The 22,077-nt window shown below is 42.4% G+C and overlaps 2 protein-coding genes across 9 annotated transcripts in view; one reads left to right on the top strand and one right to left on the bottom strand.

The window, feature by feature from the left end:
* Positions 1 to 2,553, top strand: part of Sync (syncoilin, intermediate filament protein) — a 21,432-nt gene extending 18,879 nt beyond the window's left edge. For 3 of the 7 annotated variants that reach the window (XM_052716176.1, XM_052716170.1, XM_052716178.1), the window contains exon 4: positions 706 to 2,553. In XM_052716176.1, the coding sequence (XP_052572136.1) occupies positions 706 to 838 (133 nt within the window). In that variant the 3' untranslated portion in view covers positions 839 to 2,553. The remainder of the gene's footprint in view (positions 1 to 705) is intronic. The other 4 variants (XR_008213666.1, XR_008213667.1, XM_052716172.1 and 1 more) reach the window with 4 other exon arrangements.
* Rbbp4 (RB binding protein 4, chromatin remodeling factor) lies at positions 2,254 to 22,077 on the bottom strand. 2 transcript variants are annotated; one of them, XM_052716179.1, is made up of 12 exons: positions 21,946 to 22,077; positions 21,225 to 21,372; positions 17,475 to 17,620; positions 8,967 to 9,140; positions 8,405 to 8,520; positions 8,130 to 8,290; positions 7,903 to 8,029; positions 6,816 to 6,893; positions 6,315 to 6,391; positions 5,672 to 5,729; positions 5,455 to 5,565; positions 2,254 to 3,233 (listed from the first exon to the last, which is right to left on the bottom strand). In XM_052716179.1, exons 1-12 carry the CDS (start codon positions 21,959 to 21,961, stop codon positions 3,168 to 3,170), a joined length of 1,278 nt encoding a protein of 425 aa, XP_052572139.1. In that variant the 5' UTR covers positions 21,962 to 22,077; the 3' UTR covers positions 2,254 to 3,167. The 2 variants fall into 2 exon arrangements, with proteins under 2 accessions (XP_052572139.1, XP_052572140.1); XM_052716180.1 differs by lacking the exon at positions 21,946 to 22,077 and adding an exon at positions 21,584 to 21,718.

Genomic DNA, 22,077 nt, shown 5'->3' with positions numbered 1-22,077 from the left:
CAGGGAGGCTCACAACCTTCCATAATTCCAGTTCTGGGGCATTTAACACCCTTTTCTGGCCTCCTTGGGCTCCTCCCATACAGACACAAAACAACAAACAAAACAGAACCTAAAACTAAAGAGGTGGTGGCACACACCTTTAATCCCAACACTTGGGAGGCAGAGCCAGGCGGATCTCTGTGAGTTCGAGGCCAGCCTGGTCTACAGAGTGAGATCCAGGACAGGCACCAAAGCTACACAGAGAAACCCTGTCTCAAAAAACAAAAAACTAAGGAATATCAGGCACTATAATACCTGTGTGAAGTTAAGCTGGATAGAGTAAAAACATTTTCACAACATGCTGGTCTTGAACTTGACATGGTCCTGCCTCAGTGCTAAAACCGTAGCTATAAACCACCATGTCTGCTTACTTTACTCCCTCACCCCCGTCACACAGGTTACTATTTATTCTGCTTTCATATTGTAGCCAGGTATGGTGGCACACAACTTTAATCTCAACACTCAGGAGGCCAACCTGGTCTAGGTAGTCAACTTCAGGCCAGGCAAGGCAACATGGTGAAATCAATCAAAACCAACCAGGTTGTAGAAGTCTTTCCTCAGTTTACCGTAAGAAAATCTTGGAAGCTCACTATTATAAAATTTTCTAATGTATTATTTCAGATTGCAGAAAATGCAAACTTAACTGTATTTCTTTCAATCTTACAGGGATTGTTTAGAAATGTATGGCCGGATCTGTAACCCAGAAACAACAAAGCATTTATATCAAAGCATCACTAGGGATGGACTTTTCCCCAAACAGGAAAGAGTGCCAGCATCTGGCAAGCAATTCACCCTGTGAAAATTACAAACATTGCTTATCTTGCCCACAAAGATTTTAGGGTTGGCTAGAAGCAGGATACCAGTCACCTTTCATCTGGATTCTTTTCTGTAGGCTGTTAGTACTGATCCTGATGCACTGTGGATGGACAAATGAGCCTGTTATCTTGCAGCAGAACACTGGGTTATGGAGTATCACCACATCTTGCAGCATTGTGAAGGTTATTTATTGCTTTGTGCTGACCCCAACCAAGAACATTTAAGGAAAAAGTCGGGGTCAAAAGGCAGCCAGTCTTTGCCCTATGAACCCACAGCTTCAATACCTCTGAGGCATGGGTACTAGATTTCAAACGACTCCTTTCACAAAGTCATTTTTCCTTTAACACCCGCACTCACATGATTTACTCCTAAAAGTGTCAGGATAGCTATTTTGCCGTTTTTCTTTTTCTTTTCTCTCTCTCTTTTTTTTTTTTTTTTGACACAGGGCCTCACTTACAGCCCTGGCTGGCCCTGAACTCAGAGAAATCTGCCTGCCTCTACACTGCTGAGATTAAAGACACGTCAGGCTTGGGTTTTTTTCAGACAAGGTCTCAAGTAATCTAGGCTGGGGTTTCTAACTTGTTATATAGGTCAGGATGACCTTGAACTTCTGATCTTGCCTCTACTTCCCAACCACAGGGACTACAGGTGTACATCACCAAGTGTGACTCAAGACACACACCCCACAACCCCCCCCAGGGTATCACCCATGTGGTGACATGGCTGTCTTGGAACACATCACATAGACAAGGAGGGCCTCGAACTCACTGAAATCCACCTGCATCTGCATCCCAAGTGCTGGGATGTATCATTACACCCAGCTTGATAGTTTTTACTATACACAAAAACAATGAGAACAGAAATCACTTCAGATTTGGACCTGACACTTCATTATTCAGACTTTCCAGAAATTAAACGGTTTTGGAGGTGAGTCATTTAGTCAGTTCAAGCGAAGTCGGTCATTTTTATCTAGTTATCACATATGGTGATAAGGACACTCAGACTCTTAATTCCTATCCTTTAAAAGTAAGTAGGAGTCCCAGTGAAAAACACTGGACAGATACAAGCTCTCTGGAACACGGGTATAATCTCTTTCAAATGTAAACTGCCTTAAGTTGTCTATCACACTGCCTTTGACATCTTGGAAACTTGTGCGGCTCTCTAGGAAGACTTAAAAAAGATGTAATTTTACCAAGACTAGTTTGTGTACTGTTTGGTAATGCCTTCGCTTTCCCAGGCAGGAGTAAAGCTCTTCTTTTTAATGGTTCTGGATCTATTATGTTCATTTTCATTTTGATAGTCAAGAGCATGAAAAACAACTGTCATCCGAACAAACTCTTCTAGAAGCCGGAGACTGGTGTTTGGTGGATAGTAAATAAAACCTACCAGCGCAGGGCATCATAGAAAAGCAATTTATTCCTTTATAAGCACTTACACAGTTAGTCATGGAGAGTAACAGGCCCGATGCTGAGACAGGTCAACCAAAATGGAGAGGGCATCAAACTATAGTGGTCAAGGACTAACCCCTAGAAAAGCAACTCTTACCAAGGATTAATTTAATTTTAAAAACAAAGACAAACTAGCAATTCACTCTTTCTCAACTTGACAGTTCACCAGTGGTATGACTGTCAGTTAAAAACATACACCTTACAACTTGGTGGTCCCAAGTTTAAAAAAAAAAACAAAAACAAAAAACCACACACAACAAAAACCATTTCACAGAAAGGAAAGGAATAATATGGAAACAGCTCAAGCAATACACTAATGAGCAAAAATACAAGGGGAAGGGGGACCGTGTTGTCGTAACTAAAGAAACCAAGACTCTGGTTTCCATAGGAAATGTGCATCCTGGAAAGCCAGGTGTGAGGACTTTCAACTCTCTGACTTGACTCTCCCCTAATTCCTGAATAAAAACGACATCTTGCAATAGTTATACTCATGGCTCAGACACCTACTTCACTTGGCTCTATTCCTTATCCACTCTGGCCTCTTACTTGAGAATCTGAAAAACTTGGGGATATAGCTTAAGAAGAAAAATAATCACACATAATATGCCCCATTTCTGAAGATGCTTTAGACCTGGTTTGTTACTAGAAAATTCCTGAAGAAAAATTTAAATATAAGTCTGTGGCTTTGTTGAATTAAGTCCCCCAGTTAAGATTAGAAAACCCCCATGGTTTGGGCTAATAGAATTGTTGGTGGCACCTATTGTAGCCGGAGAGCTGAACAAAGTCTGTGTCTCAAACCAGTGTTCAATCCTTCTAGGGTTCAGAGGACAACAAGGGGAGTCTAAACCACAAGTGCAGACATGTCTAGGATCCTTGTCCTTCTGGATCCACGCTTCCTTCAGGGTCTTCATCATTATAAATGTTCTCTGCCTGCCAAAAGGAGAGAAAAGGGTATTCAGTATGAAGACAGTTATTTCTTGAAGTCTAAGTTTCCACAATATATTATGCCAAGGTTTCTGATAACATTTCAAACAGTTTTTTAAATATTCAATGCTATTGCTAAAAACAGCAACACACAGTGAACCTACAATATGAATCATAACTGGGTACAGATGTGTTCCAGTTAAATCAAGGAGCAGGCCACAGCTCCCGATATAGGGCATTTTCACAAAGTATGGATGATCATTATTCCTGAACTGACCAGATATATTATTGGTAATAGCTAAACTATAAACCAGAGAGGTTTCTATGAGATACATACACAGAAAGTGGTGCTTAGAGCACAGAATTTCTTTTAGAGATGATGTTTTAAATTTCTTTGTGATGTATAACTCGAGTATGAAAAAATTCACTGAATAGTAAATTTAAATAAAACCATCCAAACCTTGTCCAAATTTCAATTTACAAATATTTTAAAAAACCACTTTTATATAACATAAAACCCAACCCCCACTAGTTGATGAAATGTATAGTAAGTCTAACACCAAATGTGTGGTAATTTTTCCTCTGGATACTAACTGGGTAACTAAGACCCCAGTAGTCACTTCAACACCAGACTTAACAGGCATCACCTCAGAGGATTGTTGTAAGCCTAAATCTGCAGGCTTATCCTGCTACTTCTATCCAACATTGCTATAAAATTTGAGGGAGAAAATTTGAGAACTCCTTTGCCTGGTTTGAAAACTTGCTACGATTCCACAGAGTAAGAGACTTTGACGTCTATGTATTGTGCATATGTAATCACTTGCCTCAGTTTCCCCAAGAACTAGGATTATAGGGTTACTACACCCCCCTGCTTATTACTGGGTTTTATTCACACATTCTCTCTCTCTCTCTCTCTCTCTCTCACACACACACACACACACACACTCACTCACTCACTCACTCACTCACTCACTCACTCACTCACTCACTCTCAGGGACCAAATGGAAGAGAGAAATACAGGAAGGAGCAGAGTACTCATCTTCCTCCTCTCCTGGCAATCAATGACCACCAGAATCTGGATACTCAAACTACCAATTTTTTGGTTGTGCTAAGATCACAGGACAAGCTACAAGCTTAATCTCCCTTCCCCAGTGGTTAACTTTCAGCACTTCTGTTGACTAGCCCAGCTATAAGGCTATCTAAGGGCCTTACAAAAACCTTAGTAACAGACTCAGGTATGGCCAAAAGGGATCATTATCATGAACAAGACAATGTGAGCTAGAAATCCCAATGATATCTTAGCAGTTATATGCCAAAAAACCAGGTCAAGTCTGAGCAAATACTACCTTTTTTTTTTTTGTTTGTTTGTTTGTTTGTTTTCGAAACAAGTGTTTGCCGTGTAGTTTTGGTGCCTGTCCTGGAACTCACTCTGTAGACCAGGCTGGCCTCAAACTCACAGAAATCCACCTGCCTCTGCCTCCCAAATGCTGGGATTAAAGGCGTGCAGCTCATCCCTCTACAACTTTTTTTGGGCCATTTCCCCGCTTGAAACAAGGGTTTCTCTTTGTAGCTCTGGCTGTCTTAGAACTCACTCTGTAGACGGGCCAGGCTGGCCTTGAACTCAGAGATCCGCCTGCTTTCTGCCTAGGGCAGCCAGGGCTGTTACAGAGAAACCCTGTTTCAAAACAAATAAAAATCCAATCTTTTAAAAACTAAGCTGTTGACATCTGCTCAGTCTGCTTAGAGATTTATTCAATGATGAGGTTTGGCTTTGTGTCTTTGAGATCTTGTTTTGTTATTTTATCTATATCAAGAGCTACACCATCAGAAGTATAGATTTTCCACTAAAGACTGCTTAGTACTATGAAAAAAAAGAAAACACTTAGAACTGTTAAGTTAAAAAAAAAAACTTTTCTTGAGATAGGGTTTCTCTGTGTAACAGAGAGAGTTCCAGGACAGCCAGGACTACAGAAAAACTGTTCAAAAACAAAAAGAAAAGGCAGTTCAAAATAACACATGTAAATATGAGCCAGACAGAGCTACATGAGACCTTGACTCAAAATAAACAGCAACCCCCACGCCAAGGAAAACTACATATATACATTCAAGTCATATCTGAGGAAAACAGGGTAGAGATGGCAGCTGCAACCCGAAGTGTGTGTGTCTGTGTGCAAAATGATGGTCTCATGTATCTAACATCCCCTAAATAAATGGCTAAACACTCACCATCTGCCACACTTGCATGATATTGTCTTCTGATACAGAACAAATCACCCAAGGTTCATTGGGATTCCAGGAAAAATCAGATATCTTGGCAGTGTGACCACCATGAATAAACTGCAAGAGGGACCAAAACAAAGACAGTAAACACGGACAACATTAGATCACAGCCCACTTTTTAAAGCACAGAAGACCCCAAAGTGCCTGAAGGTTTGTAACATACCAACAACTCTGGTGGGCCATCTTCTGCATCTTCTGGGGACTGTTCTTCTCCGATTTTACTAACAAAAAAAGAATTTTAAGTCAAAAAACATTTCCCTGTGTAGTGGTTTGAATGTAACTGGCCCCCATAAGCTCATAGGCACTCGTGTGTTAGAGGAAATGTGTCACTGTGGAGGTGGGCTTTGAGGTCTTATATATGCTCAAGCCCATGCCCAGTGTCTCAATTCACTTCCTATTGCATGTACAAGATGTAGAACTCTCAGCTACCCCTCCAGCACCATGCAAAGAGCCATGTCCCACCATGATGATAATGGACTGAACTTCTGGACTGTAAGCCACCCAATTAAATGTTTTCTTTTATAAGAGTTGCCATGGTCATGGTGTCTCTTCACAGCAATAGAAACCCTAATTAAGACAGCCTGAGCACCCATCTTTGAAAAATGTAAAGACAGTAACTGCCTGGCTTGGTGGCACTCTGGAGCAAAGAGAGGTGAATTTCTGAGTCTGAGGTCAGACTATTATTCTACAGAGTAAGTTCTAGGACCACCTGGGCTATAAAGGAAACTTTGTCTCCCCAAAACAAAAACAAACAAACAAAAAAACCAAACATACTTCATGGATAAGGTAATTAACACAAAACTCACCTTAAATCCCAGACATTCAGCCTACGATCAGTACCACTAGAAGCCAAAATAGTCTCATTGTGAGGTGACCACTGAACCTATATCCAAGAGTGAAGAAAATGCAATGAATTAGAAAATACATCTTACAAAACTCTGTAAATAAAAAGCAATGAAGCCGGGTGTTGGTGGTGTACACCTTTAATCCCAGCACTCAGGAAGCAGAACTATAGGCACAAGTCAGCACAAAACCTTGTTTTCCTCCCCTGCCTCCAAATTATTCGTGCGTAATTCTGGCTTTTAGTCAAATGAAGTTCAATTCTGACACAGAAACTAAAATATTGACAGAATCTATGATTATTTTCTCAACTATTTATGTGCCACACAACACACAAAAGGCACAGAGTTCAAGCCTCAGCTACTTGTACTCCCCAAAGATTCCTTACAATTATTAGATAAAAGATAACTACATACCTAAAAGGGAAGGAAAGGGAAAAGAAGGCAGGGAGCATTGGTTTCTCTTACTTGGAATATTTCATCCTTATGTGATTCAAAGGAATGCAACTTGAGTTTCAGATTTCTCAGATCCCACAAGGCAACAGTCTATGTACAAAAAGATAAAGAAATCAAGATAAACGTATCAAGTAAGAAAAGCCAGCCTGACCGTGGTGGCACACGCCTCATGCTTTTAATCGCAGCACTCAGGAGGCAGAGCCAGGCGGATCTCTGTGAATTCTAGGCCAGCCTGGTCTACAGAGCAAGATCCCGGATAGGCACCAAAACTATACAGAGAAATCCTGTCTCGAAAAACAAAACAAAACAACCCCCCCCTCAAAAAAAAAGAAAAGAAAAGCCTAAGGCCACAGGGTTCAGTGGATAACGGTGCTTGTTGTCAAGCCTGCTACCATGTGCTCGATCCCAGAATCCACATAGTGGAAGGAATAAATAGACTCTGGCCAGTTGTCTTCTAACCCCCATGCAAATGTCATGGTGTATGTGCCCCCATCCCTACCAAATAAATAATTGAGAATGTGTGTGTCATAAACACAGAGGAGCCAAGACAACCGTGCAGAAATCAGAGGGCAACTTGTAGGAGTAGAGTTGGTAATCTCCTTTAGTTATTTGGTGGCACACGCCTTTAATCCCAGCACTCAGGAGGCAGAGGCAGGTGGATCTCTGTGAGTTCGAGGCCAGCCTGGTCTCCAAAGCGAGTACCAAGAAAGGCGCAAAGCTACACAGAGAAACCCTGTCTTGAAAAAACCAAAAAAAAAAAACCAAAAAAAAAAAAACCAAAAAAAAAAAAAAAAAAAAAAAACCAAAACAAAAAAAAACAAACAAACAAAAAAAACCAACCACCCTTTAAAACATTAACTACAGGATCTTTGCACAATTAAAAAATGCTGAAGATGGATCAGTAGTTAAGAGCACCCACTTGATGTCTCATAAACATCTGAAACTCCAATCCCAGGGGATGTGACACCCTTTCTGGTCTCAACGGGCACCAGTCATGTATACCATATGAAAGACATACATGCAGGTGAAGTTCCCTTACCCATAAAATAGAAAACCTGAACAACTCAGTAACAAAAAACCCCACACAAAGCAAACTGACCTTGTCAGCTGATCCTGTGGCAAGAATGAACTCACTATAAGGATTGAAAGACAGGCAGTTCACTTCAGCAGTGTGAGCATCGACCGAGTGGCTTGGCTTGGAAGTATTGTTTGAACGAGTATCCCAACTTCATTTAAAAAGAGAAAGAACAGAGAAGCTTGAAATGGGGACTAATACAAAACTATGAAAATGTATGTATTAAAAAACAAACAATGGGGTCCACTCACATCATAAGTTTCTGGTCATCAGCAACTGACCCAAACAGAGACTCATGGAGCAGATGCCAGGAAACGTCCTCTACTACTGCTGTATGCCCTGTAAAGATGGTCTTTGCATCCACCACTTTTCCTTCTTTTGGAACTGCACTGATGTCCCATAGGCAGATGGTCTTAAATATAAAATTAACCATTATATAAAAGATTCTCACTTCCCCACATATCCCCAAAAAAGACACCAATTGGCAACAATCCCAGATTTGCCTCAAAACTGCAAGGATACCCACATGGTCATCTGAAGCACTAAGTAAGTGCCCGCTGAGATTTGGATTCCAAGAAAGACCATAACCTTCCTTCTGATGTCCACGGAGACGCAAATCTGGGTTGCACTCTCCAGAAGGGTCTGCAAAGTAACAGACATATCTAGAATATCCAGTCCATTGTCTCTCTAGGCTTATTAAGCAAAATTATGTCACAGACGCCTATTATACAAAATATAGACCCATTATGACCAACTATATAATGCGGAAGTAGCAAAATCATGCTTTTCCTCCACATAAAAGCATTGTTTCACTTGAGAAGCATAAAATACTCACACGTGGCCGGGTGGTGGTGGCACACACCTTTAACCCCAGCACTCAGGAGGCAGAGGCAGGTGGAACTCTGTGAGTTCGAGGCCAGCCTGGTCTACAGAGTAAGTTCCAGGATAGCCAGGGCTACACAAAGAAACTCTGTCTTGAAAAACCAATAAATACCACACATATCAATACAAATCATAAGATGTTAAATTATAAAAACAACAGAGACTGAGTAAATGGAATCTGTATCTGTTTAAAAAGAGGGGAGTACCTGGTTTAGAAGGATGCTTTGTGTAGTCAAAAACAAGCACATCACTGGATGGAGTCTTGGTTGCAATGATGCAAGGGTTCTGGGGCATGTACCGAGCCCTGTTTACTTCTCCTTCATGGTTAATCTTGATTTCGATTTCAATTTTCCCACTAACAGAGCCAAAACCTCCAAATTCTGTACATATAAGCAAAAAGTATTTAATCAACCAAGTCATATAACTAGAAGATTGAACCATTTACAGAACTAAAGTGCTTTTATACATTTGTAACTACAGATAGATTAGTAAGAAGTACTACATTACCAATTGAAATTAAGATGGTATGAATCTCAATCCAGGCATGGTAGTACACACCTTTAAATCTTGGCACTCCCAGATCTTCGTGAGTTAGAGGCCAGCCTGGTCTGCATAGTGAGTGTCACACTAGCTAAGGCTTTATAGGGAAATGGGGGGGGGGGGCGCAGCAACTTTGTGAGTCTCACCCTCCCTCCACCCCCATCCCCCCGGGATTATACAGCTCACTCAGACAGGCCTTCAATTCATTACGTAGAGGTTCCTCTCTGTTCTCTCCCCCACTCCTTTCTCATTCTATAGTCTAGCCTAGGCAATTTCCCTGACTGAGTGCCAAGATTACAAGTATGATGACCACCATTCCTTGCTAAAAGGTTGTTCTTGACGGTTTTCAAATCTCATTTGACATAAAAATAAGTTTGTGGGGCTGGGTAATGGTGGTGCACACTTTTATCCCAGTGCTCAGGAGGCAGAGGCAAGTGGATCTCTGTGAGTTTAAGGCCAGCCTGGTCTACAGAGTGAATTCTAGGACAGCCAGGACTGTTGTATAGAGAAACCTTGTCTTGGAAAACCAAAAACCAAAACAAAATCTGTAGAACGAATGAAATTCAAGCATGCCTCTGTGAGTTCCAGAACAGCCAGGACTATGTAGAGAGAATCTGTCTTTAAAAAAAAAAAAAAAAAAGACAAGGGGGCGGGGGAAGAGACTGTTTCAAGACAGGGTTTCTGTGTAGCTCTGGCTGTCCTGGAACTCACTTTGTAGACCAGGCTGGCCTTGAACTCAGAGATCTGGCTGCCTTTACCTCTCGAGTCCTGTAATAAAAGGTGTGCTCTACTATGGCCTAGCTAAAAAGATTTACTTTTATTTTATGTGTGTAAGTATTTCCCTGCATGTGTGCTAGTGTGTACCTGGTGCTCGTAGAGGCCAAAAGAGGGCACTGGATCCCTGAAACTGGAGTTGGACAGTTAGTTGTAAGTTGTTTTGTGGGTGCTAGAAACTGAATCCAGGCCCTCTGCAAAAGAAACAAGTGCTCTTAACTCTTGAACTACCTCACTAGTGTCAAGCTGCCATTTTAATGGATATTAAACTGTAGTGCTAGGTAATATAAAGCACCTCTTACATCATTTATTTGAAGCTCTTCATTAGTGTGAGCTTTCAGAAATACCATCGCATTGCATCTGCTCTCATAGTATCTCCTTTCCCAATCCCTTCTTTCATGTTGGAGACTGACCGTACCTTGTAATATTACTGACCTGTATCTCTAGGTAAACCTCTCTAACTTTTCATTTTTAAACAGGATTTCACTAAGTTGACTAAGCAGGATTACAAAACTTGAAATCCTCCTGACTCAAGTCTCCTGAGTAGACTGGATTACATACAGGCCTATGTTACCAGGTCTGGTTAGTTTCTTTTCATTATCGTCCTTAAAATTTTATGAATTATTGTTTATTACTGGGTTTGAGACAGGTTCTCACTATTTGGCCTTGGCTGTCCTAGAACTCAACAGAGGTATGTTCCACCATGCCTGGCTCTAATAGACATTATCTCTTGTCATTATGTGTGCCATGGTGCACATGTGGAGGCCAGAGGACAACTCAGTCCATCAAACTTGTATCACCAGGTAACAAGAATCTTTTCCTCCTGAGCTATCTCATGTGCTCTTCATTCACATTTAACTATCACATACACTTGGGAGAATTCTCCCAAGCAGCATTACAAAATAAGTAATTTGTGGTTATATGAAACAAATGAGGGTAATTAATGATAGAAGACTCCCAGAAGGCAGGATATGGTAGAAAATACTTGGTAAGAGTTAGACTCAGACCCAAGTAGCTCTGTCACTTCCTAGTTTGGTGATTTGGGGAAGGCTTTACATTTTTCTGAGCCTTAAATAAAGTTTAGAGTTATGTACAAATGAAAATGTTCTGTCACTAACACTTCTACTCAATGTTATTTCACTTATCCATTGATTGATTGATTGACATGGTCTCAAGTAGCACAGGCTGACCTTCCACTATGTAGCCAAGGATGACCCTGAACTATCTCTACCTCTACCACCTAACTACCACACCTTGAACTATCTCTACCACTACTCCTAGAGAAGTGTCACTAACTAAAGGATGAAAATATTTACAGACAGCAAAGATGTAAATGAGTAATACTGTTAGTCTATTAAGGCACTTTTCAACCTCAAAATAATTCTTACTACATTCATTATTTACTTCTTTAATCCTGGCTCTAGGGTGGCAGAGGCAAGCAAATCTTTTGAGTTCCAGACCAGCCAACCAGCCAGCCAGGAGCAATGTACATAGTAACATCCTGTCTTTGAAAAAAGGCCCTAGGGGCTGGAGAGATGGCTCAGTGGTTAAGGTAAAGAGCACTGGCTGCTCTTCCAGAGGACCAGGTAGGTGCAATTCCCAGCACCCACATGGCAGCTCACAACTGTCTGTAACTCGTTCCAGGGGATCTGGCACCCTCACACAGACATACATGCAGGCAAAACACCAATGCACATAAAACAAAAATAAATCAATTAAAAAAAAAAAGGGCTCTAGGAGGTGGGGGAGGAGGGAAATACCTTTGCACACACCCCTGACTCTACAACATACAACAGGGATAGGAGAGAAGGCTCTTGGGCCAGCTAGCCTGGAGCAATCACTGTAACTGTAGAACAGCAGTCAAGAACCTGCCTCAACAAGGTAGAAGGCAAAGTTACCCTCTGACCTCCACACACAAGACCACCCTTACATGCACACATAAATAAATGTTAGAAAAGATGTAACATGGTAAGTGATCTCAAGGAATTTCCAGTCTAAGCACATGGTGGTAAGCACACAACTACACATGACTGACTTTCTAAAAAGTTTAACTGTCAAAATGGCAACATACAGGAGAAAAGCAACACTGGGCAGAATTCACAAAAAAAGGGGGCCGTTAATCATATAATGCATGATTTTCGTTTGGGGCAAATACTTAATAAATACAGTAGTAGGAACCCAGTTTAGAGAATTCAAATGAGATTTTGTTTTGTCTGCCCATGTCTCAATAGCCCAGCTTGTTTCAAAAGTAAGGATCCTCCTGCCTTCCAAGTACTGAGATTGCAAGGTATGTGCTACCATATACAGTTCTCAACTTGAGTTCCTAACAGATTAGGATATGCCTTTTTCTTAATGCAGACTGAACCAAAGGCCACACACATGCCAGACACACACATTACCACTGAGACATTATCACCCCACCAGCTACACCTACTTAAAATTACAGATTGCCACTATAAAGTAGACAGTGGAAGGCCCAGTCAAAACAGCAAACAAAGGTCTGAAATATTAACAAAAAAACAAAGTAAAAAATTCTCCCTAGCTTGTTTCAAACACACCAACAAAGGCAAAACACCATTAAAACCAACCCAAAGTACAACACAACGGAATAAAATTGAACAGCTCTCTGTGGCTTCATGAATCTTTACCCATGTGTATACCAGGGGAAGGAAGCACTACTCAAGTCACAGTGAAAACATTCGCATGGGCCAGAGATGCCTGATTGATGAAGAGCACTGGCTGCTCTTCAAGATGACCAAAGATTTGATTTTCGGCACCCCCATGGTGGCCCATAACCACCTGCAGCTTCAGTTCCAGGGGCTCTGACACCCTCCTCTGGCCTTCATAGGCACCAAGCACAAATATGGCGGGTGCACTGACGTACATGCAGGGAAAATACCCATCTACATTAACAGTAACAATAAAAGAAACCCCCTTTAAAAGGCTAAGTCAAAAGGATCACCAGGAGTTCAAAGACAGCCTTGACTACTTAAGGGTGTTTCAGGCCAGTCTACAACAGAGACCCTGTCTAAAAAACCAAACCAAAACAAAACAAAAAACTAACTGCCCCCCACCCCCATCCCCAAATCAACCAACTAACCAAAACCAATAAAAACTCCCCAAACAAAACATGTCCAGCACCAAGGCCATAAAACCCGTGGAATTTCAAAGAATATATTTTAACACCACAAGTCAAATAACCAAATTATGTTATCACAATCAATGATTTATTATACTTAACTCATGAATTTTTATAATGCATTTCATCTTTTAGTTAAGAAGTGTCTATCTAGTAATCTCTCAAAAAACTAACTTTTTGTGTCTGTGGTGCAGAGTATTGTAGCCCAGGGTCTTGTAGATGCTAGCTAGACAAGTGCTCTACCACTGAGATACAACCCAGCACCCAAGAGACTTAGACATTAGACATAACTGTACCCATCACTGATGAGATCAACTGACCACTCCCCCACTTAGTACCAAGCATATCCACTTTTCAGTAAAGGGGTAAAAGGAAAATAAGGTGTGTAACACTGGGGAAGTGTGACAATCAAATTCAAAAATCCAGAGTCATTATTCACATTACTGCTTTTGTTACTATTTTTTGGGAGAGAGAAGCTCTTTTGTGACAGTTCAGTCAGGAGCTCAATATACAGACCACAATGGTCATGAACCTGTGACAATCCTTCCCCATTTGGCACTGTGGCACACACCTACATCAACGCACAAAACTATAGTCAGAGAAAGTAGCTCAGTGGAAGAGATCTTACTGTCCCCCCAAATCCCCAAGGCAAGAGAACATTCAGGGAATAGGACTCAATTCTAACCACATACACAGCAGCAAAATAAACAGAAAGACCAAAGTGTATCAGTTAAAGATTAGGAATAAACAACAGGTATTTTGAAATCTTGGAACTGGGAGGCATTTCAAAGAAGGACAAAAAAGTTGGAGGACATCAGAGGAAAAGTTAGTAATTCATAACTGTACAGCTTTTCTTAACAATAGCAGAGGCCAGGTTCATTAACTCAGTCCCTCCCAGAACTTCAGAGGTGAATGCAGGGATGAATACAAATTCAAGACACTCTGAGTTACGGGTTACATGAAAGCCTATCAAAAACAGGCAAAATACAACACATACAAACTTAAAACCTTAACACTACAAAAAAAAAAAAAAAAAAAAAAAGAGCTTGAGGATGGAGAGATGGCTCAGTGGGTAAAACATTTGCTACACAGCAAGCTTGAAGACCTGAGTTTGAATTCTTGGCACCTACACAAAAAGCCAGGCATGGCTTCAAGTATATCCGTAACCCCAGGATTACAGTGTGAAGACAAGCAGCCTAGCTGCCTGGGGAAACCTCCAATTCAGTGACATGATATCAAAGGGTTAAATAGAGTGAAAGAGGAAGGCTCTGACTTCTGAGTGTGTTGGCATGGACACCTGCACCCACACACTTGCACGCACCACGCACACACAAAATGAAATCGGAAGTTATTGAATCTACTGTCAGAAAAGCAAATTATAAACCCACACCACACATTCTGTACTGCATCTCAGGCACCAAGAAAAACACCTCCATGTATTAAGTACTGAACTCCCTTTGAACATACACCAGCCTCCTGCCTCCACCTTCCAAGTGCATACCACCGTATATGGTTTAGAATCCAGGGCCTTGTGCACAGCAGGCAAATATCCTACCAACTGACCTACATCTCTAACTCCCCGTTTTTGTTTTTCATTTTACATACATGCAGGTGGGTGTGTACATGCTACTACACATGCATAGAGGTGAGAGAACAACTTCCGGGAGTTTTCTCCTTTCACCAAGAGATCCAAGGACTTTAACTGCTCAGCTGTCTCACTGGCCTGTTTTTTTCCTTCTAAAACAGGAGTCAGTTATGTTACCCAGATCAGACTTGAATTTTTGACCATGGAGAGCTATGATTACGAGTGTGCCATCATCATTTGTTGAATAAGTGATTTAATATGTGGACTCCTTTAAGAAAGCAAGGTATCAGTACTACTTTCCAGGGGATTGGTTTATAGAGGAAGGGATATCGTCTACATTACTTAGAAAACATGAAACAACAGTAATCAGACTTTCCATGTCTATAACAACAAAACCCCACTTAGTTTGTTGTAGAGTGACGGAATCCAGGGCTTCCATATGCTAAAACGAGTATCTCACCCGACTCACAACTCCAGCCCCAACTACAATTCAAACGCAACCTATCCCATTTACACCTGAAGACACAGCTCAGTGGTAGATCATTTGGCCTTAAACACATACAACATTGGGTTCAATTACCCAGGAAATCATTAAAAGAGAGAATTTATTTCATTTAAGGGATAGGAACTAGACTCAGGTTAAATGACTTACTCTAAAACCACAGTTAGGCTGGGCATAGTGGCACACACTTTTAATTCCAGCATGTGGGAGGCACTTGTGAGTTCAAAGCCAGCCTCGTCTACAAAATTCCACGACAGTCAAGGCTACACAAGAAACCCTTCAGAAAACCAAAACCAAAACCAAACCAAACCAAACCAAAGAAAAACCACACAGCCAGACAGTGGCAAATAGGATCTCCACCCATCCTCACACTTTTTTTCTTTTTCGGTTTTTTTCAGACAGGGTTTCTCTGTGTAGTTTTGGAGCCTGTCCTGGATTTCACTCTGTAGACCAGGCTGGCCTCGAACTCAAAGAGATTCAACTGACTCTGCCTCCTGAATGCTGGGATTAAAGGCGCCCAGTCAGTCCTTACTCTTAAGGCCAGTGTTTTCCTTTTCCAACCAACATATATGGGGATCCAGAGACTAACTTTTTCCAAAAAACTATTCACTTGGGCAAATTACACAAAATCATAGTTGACTATTATTCTAACAAGCTATTTTGCCCTCTGTACCACAGAAGATTAAATGTGGAATGACCAGGAAAAATTGTAATCCTGGTCAACAGCTGGATCCCAAATAAACTTACACATAATCAAGGGTTCTTTCTGCTAATCAAGAAATATTAAGCATTGGTTATATGGAGCACAAATGTTAATAACGGAAGCCCCTTATCTATTTTTTGTTGTTTTGTCTGAGACAGGGTTTATTCAAGGAAATTCTCCAACTGACCCCACCCTTTTTTGAGGGACATAAAGAAAATTTATCAATTCCTATCCTGAAAAAGATGGTAAGTATTCAGGAGCAGTTAAACTCTTAGGGTATCTCCTAAAAAATAGCTTGTTGAAATTTCTTATGAATATAATGGATACCATGTCATTTCTACTGTCTTAAACCTTTAAGAATAATTTAGTGGGTGGGCAGTGGTGGCCCAGCCTTTAATCCCAGCACCTGGGAGGCAGAGGCAGGAGGCTCTCTGAGTTGAGATCAATCTGATCTACACAGCAAGTTCCAGGACAGCTAGGACTACACAAAGAAACTCTGTCCCCAAAAGCAAAACAATGATAATTTAGTGTTTCTCATCCCCCTCCCCCACTGGCTACCCCTCTAAGAAGTTTTATTAAGACTTTCTGCCCCTGTAACCCTGTGAAATCGAAGTGGCACAGATACACTGTATGCTTTGAGTACTGTGCAAACTATCAAGTCTATTTCGAGTTAGGGAATCACTAGCCCCAAGTTGGCCTGCAACTTGTGATCCTCCTGCCACCTGTGCTTGTAAACATTTAAGATGTGTGGCTGGAGAGACGGCTCAGCGATTAGGAGCACTGGCTGCTCTTGCAAAGGACTCAGGTTCAATTCCTAGTAGCTCACAAATGCCTTTAACTCTTCTTCCAGGGATCCAACACCCTTTTCTGGACTTTATAGGCACCAGGCACACAAGTGATGCACAGACATAGCAGGCAAAACACTCATATACATAAAATTAAAAAAAAAATTTGTAGCAACCCACACCTATGAATTAATTTCTGTCTCTTTGGGTCAATGTCTTCCCTGTTGAGAATACAACAACAAAAAACATATGGCAGACCTTTGCTCCATTAACTGCAGAAATCCCACCATGACCAGTATAGTAGAGGGAAGCTTACAGCAAGCAAACTTTGTGTTGATTACTTGATTGCAAACTAGCTTTCCCAATAACTTAAAACTTAAGAGGCTACCCAGGGGCTGAAGAGATGACTCAGCAGTTATGAGCACTGGCTGCTCTTCCAGAGGACCTGGGTTCAAGCCCCAGCACCCACATGTCAGTTCACATCTGTCTGTAACTCCAGTTCGAGGGGATTCCATACCCTCACAGACACACATGCAGGCAAAACATCAATGCACATAAAATAAAAATCACAAAAAAATTTTTAAAAAAAGAGGCTACGTAACAAATTGTGTACCTCCTTAATGATAGTTCAGACATGAAAGATATAACCCATACACCATTACTTCTTCTATCCTGAAGAGTCCTACCTCCTTTTTCACTGTCATAGTGTGACGCATCAAACTGAGCATCATCATTAGGGAGCTGGACACTGGCTATCACCAGGTGGTTTTGTTCATCAGATGTGTGTGTTCCCAGGACAAGCCGATGAATGCTGAAATCTTTCCCTTCAGGCCTGTAATAACAACAAATCATCACTATTCAAGTCCATAACCCAAGAAATCAGTCAGTGATGTGCATATGACAAAAAACCCAAACAATTCAATTGAGATAGTTAGTGAGAACTAGTCCCTACTTTAAAAAACCCCATGTGCTCAAGTAGACATGCATATGGATGCTGGAGGACAATTAAGAGTCATTCACTCAGCCCAGTGTTGGTGGTGGTGCACACCTTTAATACCAGCACTCAGGAGGAAGAGACAGGCGGATCTCTGTGAGTTCAAGGCTGGCCTTAGCCTGGTCTACAAAGTGAGTTCCAGGACAGCAGAGAAACCCTGTGGGGGGGTGGGGTGGAGTGAGGGTGGGGAGTCATTAACTCTTTTTTTTTTTTGGTTTTTCGAGACAGGGCTTCTCTGTGCAGCTTTGAGCCTTTCCTGGAACTTGCTTTGTAGACCAGGCTGGCCTCGAACTCAGAGATCCGCCTGCCTCTGCCTCCCAAGTGCTGGGATTAAAGACGTGCGCCACCACTGCCGGTGAGTCATTCACTCTTAAGATGCTATTTATGGCCTTTAGTTCCTGCACTCTCAGGAGGCAGAGGCAGGTGGTTCTACTTGAGTTCCAGGACAGCCAGGGCTATTATTACAATGGAGAAACTCTGTCTCAAAAAAAGTAAAAGTAAAAACAAACAAAAAGAAGCTATTCACCTCTGTTAATACGAAGCTGGAGCTCACCAATTAGGTCAGCATGGCTGGCTGTTGAGCCTGAGGGAATCTTCCTATTTCCCATCTCCCCATCACTGAGACTTCAAGCATATACCACCCTGGTTTTTTGTTTGTCATGGTTTGTTTTTAAACATGGGTGGTGTGGATTGACTGCCTGTCCCTGATGCTTGCAAGGTAAGTACTTCAGTGAGTCATTACCAAAGCTCCTATTTCTTTAGAAAAAGTAGGACCAGAAAGATGGATCAGCACTTAAGAGTGTTTGCTGCTCTTAGAGAGGACATGAGTTCAGTTCCCAGTTCCCATGCCAAGTGACCCACAACCACCTGAAATTTAGCTCCAGGAGATCCTCAGCACCCACACCCATCCACTTAGGCATGTATGACCCCCAATAGAAATAAAACAAATGGCAACTTTTGTGGATCTGTTCTCTCCAGGCAACTAGAGTTAAGTTGTCAAGCTTGGCAATAGGCATCTTTACCCAGTGAGTCGACTTGCCAGCCTCTATTTCCTACTTATAATGGCCCTCTATTAAGGCTAGAGCACAAATACAGTACTTAATTTTTATTTAACTTTGCCAAAATTTAAAATCACTAAAGGGAATTTTACTTCTCTCCCAGTTTGTTGGAATAAAAAAGTGAGTTAAGCTGGGCAGTGGTGGTGCACAGCTTTAATCCCAGCGCTCTGGAGGCAGAGCCAGCCTGGTCTACAGAGCAAGTTCCAGGACAGCCAGGACTGTTAAACAATCTAAAATGAATGCTGGGCTGGATTTAAATATCACAATACTATGAAGAATTATTCTAATTTGAAGTGAAAAGTATTTGATATATAGGAAAATTAGACATTGTGGCTGAGATCACATAGCTACTAAGTAACAGACCGAGACTAAAGTCCAACTCTAGTTTTGGAAATGGAAAAGTCAAATGAGAGAAAACTAGAAAGATAATTAAAATCACTGCTCAATTTCTTGAATGTCAGCTTAAGGCAGTCTGAATTTTATACTGTAAGAAACAAGGAATATTAAGTTTCAAAAAAGAGACATAACTTAATACCATGTGTTCCCTGGAAGGAGCCTTTACAGTGTGGTCTTAGGACCAACAGCCCCAGCACCATTGGGTAACGTCAAGGAATGAAAATTCTCACATCGATAGAATCAGAAACCTCAGAGGGGAGTTGACAATGTTTTACAACACCTCCAGCTGACTGTGTTGTACATTACAACCTGAAACCCCTTTGTCAAAATGGGAAAGATGCCACACAAACAGTGCTGGGTCACAGGGCTCTGCCACTGTGCCTTTTTTTTTTTTTTTTTTTAAGTGTGTCACAGGCTGGCCTTGAACTCTCCATTTTCTTGTTCTACCTCTTTTGTGCTGGGACTACAGCTGTGTACTACCACATATCCTCGCAACAACCACTGACAAGAGATAGAAATGACTCCACTAAGCTGCAGCTTCCAACTATTTTTTTTTTTTTTGTCGGAGCTGAGGACCGAACACAGGGCCTTGCACTTGCTAGGCAAGCGCTCTACCACTGAGCTAAATCCCCAACCCCTCTCCCAACTATTTTTGAACCGGGTTACATTTTAAAAAGTTCCAACTCCGCCAGGCGGTGGTGGCACTAGACTTCAATCCCAGCACTTGGGAGGGAGCCAGCCTGGTCTACAGAGAGAGATCCAGGACAGGCATCAAAACTACACAGAGAAACCTTGTCTCGAGAGAGAGAGAGAGAGAGAGAAAAAAAAAAAAACAAAAAACAAAACAAAACAAAACCCAAAACCACAACAACAAAAAGTTCCAACTCCAAGCCGGGCGGCGGTGGCGCACACCTTTATTCCCAGCACTCGAGAGGCAGAGACAAGCTATCTCTTTGAGTTCGAGGCCAGCTTGGTCTACACAGAGAGAGAGATCCAGGAAAGGCGCAAAGCTACACAGAGAAACCCTGTCTCGAAAACCCCCCCCCCAAAAAGTTCCAACCCCAAGGTGTCTGCCATGGATTTGTACAACACTCCTCAAATAGAGGTCTCCATTTTTCTCTACACTGATGCATAAGTAGCAGTCTCATACAGATATATAGTTCAGAGGTACTGCCTGCTTACCATGCACAATGTTCAATTCCTAGCACCTCAAAACAACTCTACTCCAATTTTCTACTTGTTGAACCAAATCAGTCTCATAACCGGATTCTATACATATCTTACTCCAAGTTTCAAAAGAATTTAGTACTCTGTTTTGCCAAGTTTACATCAATAATAATATACACCCACCTTTATCTTGTATTCCCACTCACTCCCTTCTGCAAGCTAGTCTTGGTATTTCAAGTTGACAGATGGTTCCCTTGGTTAGAACATTCTGTGTATGCAATTTCACTCTATGGCCTAAGGATCAAAGTCCTTGCCAGTATGTGCTCTACCACTAAACATTACACGCCCCCAGCCCTCTTCAGGTGTTACCTCACTAATTATCTAAAGCCTCGGGACCATACAGCTCAAATAACTGTCCCTTAACCAGACAATGTATTTCTTGAAGGCAGGCCCCAAACTTATCTATTAACCTTGCTATCATCATAAATGACCGAGAATCCAAATGTTTTATTGAATGAACCAGATAAAATACCTTCTGAAATCTGTCACATTTTAACATTACACATCAACTACAGTTATAGGATGGCTATTCGACTCAATGCTGAGGAAGAAAAACACATTTTCTCTTGCAGGGTAAATTACAAAATAACCTTCAGTTTTCTACCCTTATTTCTTACTTATTGGTAGAGGAAAATAAACATTACTTATAGGCTCTGATCATATGCCGCTTCTGAATGACTGGAGAGGGAAAAAACAAAAAAACCCGGAAAACGAATACAAGCTATGAAATACCAAAGTAATATCCAAGAGATTGGTGTCACCTGGTTACATCCGGAAGCCACTGGGCAGTTAAACTGGGCCACTCCAGGGCATGGGTCATCACCAAATCATAAAGAAAAGGGGTGTTCTTCTTCCATATTTTGTACTCCTCGTTGATCACACGTTCTTCCACCGCGTCGTCAAAGGCAGCTAAAACGTTTTTTAAAACACAGATTAAGTTACCGAACGGAGACGGAAAGCGAGTAAAACCTCTTCGAAGCCCCCGGCGCGGCTCCGGGGTCCTGACACCGAAATGGAGGAGATTCGTCTCCACCTCGCAGGGCGCAGGCCCCGCGGCCGCTCTCCGCCGCGGAAGGCCGGAAGTCCTCGGGCCAGCCCGGCCAGACACTCCGTTACTTACCCGTCTGGCCCGACGCTGCCCAGCTTCGAAGCGCGCCGGCGCGCGCCAAGTCCACAAAACCCCAAAGGAGGCCTGCGCGTCGGGCCCGGAGGTGGGGAGCGGCGTCCCGAGTCCCCGCAGGCAGGGGGACCGACGGGGAGCGTCGCACTCGCCCGGGCCCGAGCGCTGGCGTCGGCCCCGCAGCCGCTCCTGAGGAGCCAGCGCGCCGTTAGCCCGCCCCGCGGGGAGCTCCCTCCTCAAGCCGCAGTTGCCGGGATTAGGCTCGCCAGAGTCGGGCCTGCTCTCCGTATTAGGCCGCGTTAACACGCCACGACACAGCCCCGCCGCCCCACGCCTTCCCGAGCCCGCCTCGGCACACTCACCTTCCTTGTCAGCCATGGCGGCAGAAGAGCCGGGAGGGGTTGGGAGGAGATCCCGGGGTCGTGCGTTGCAGGAGGGGCGGGGAAGCGACGGGCGCTCGCTCCGCGCGCGCGGCCTCTATTGTTTCCTGCGGC

The sequence above is a fragment of the Peromyscus californicus genome, unplaced genomic scaffold, assembly GCF_007827085.1.
Source record: "Peromyscus californicus insignis strain IS unplaced genomic scaffold, ASM782708v3 Scaffold_5__1_contigs__length_169319896, whole genome shotgun sequence".
Taxonomy (NCBI): domain Eukaryota; kingdom Metazoa; phylum Chordata; class Mammalia; order Rodentia; family Cricetidae; genus Peromyscus; species Peromyscus californicus.
This window is presented reverse-complemented; position numbering and strand designations above follow the sequence as displayed.

Excerpts from the sequence above, each read along its gene's own strand:
- Rbbp4 (XM_052716179.1), bottom strand. Across the intron at positions 17,621-21,224 it reads TGGCTTCCGGATGTAACCAG|GCCTGAAGGGAAAGATTTCA; the intron begins GTGACACCAATC and ends TTGTTATTACAG. Across the intron at positions 9,141-17,474 it reads CTATGACAGTGAAAAAGGAG|AATTTGGAGGTTTTGGCTCT; the intron begins GTAGGACTCTTC and ends TTATATGTACAG.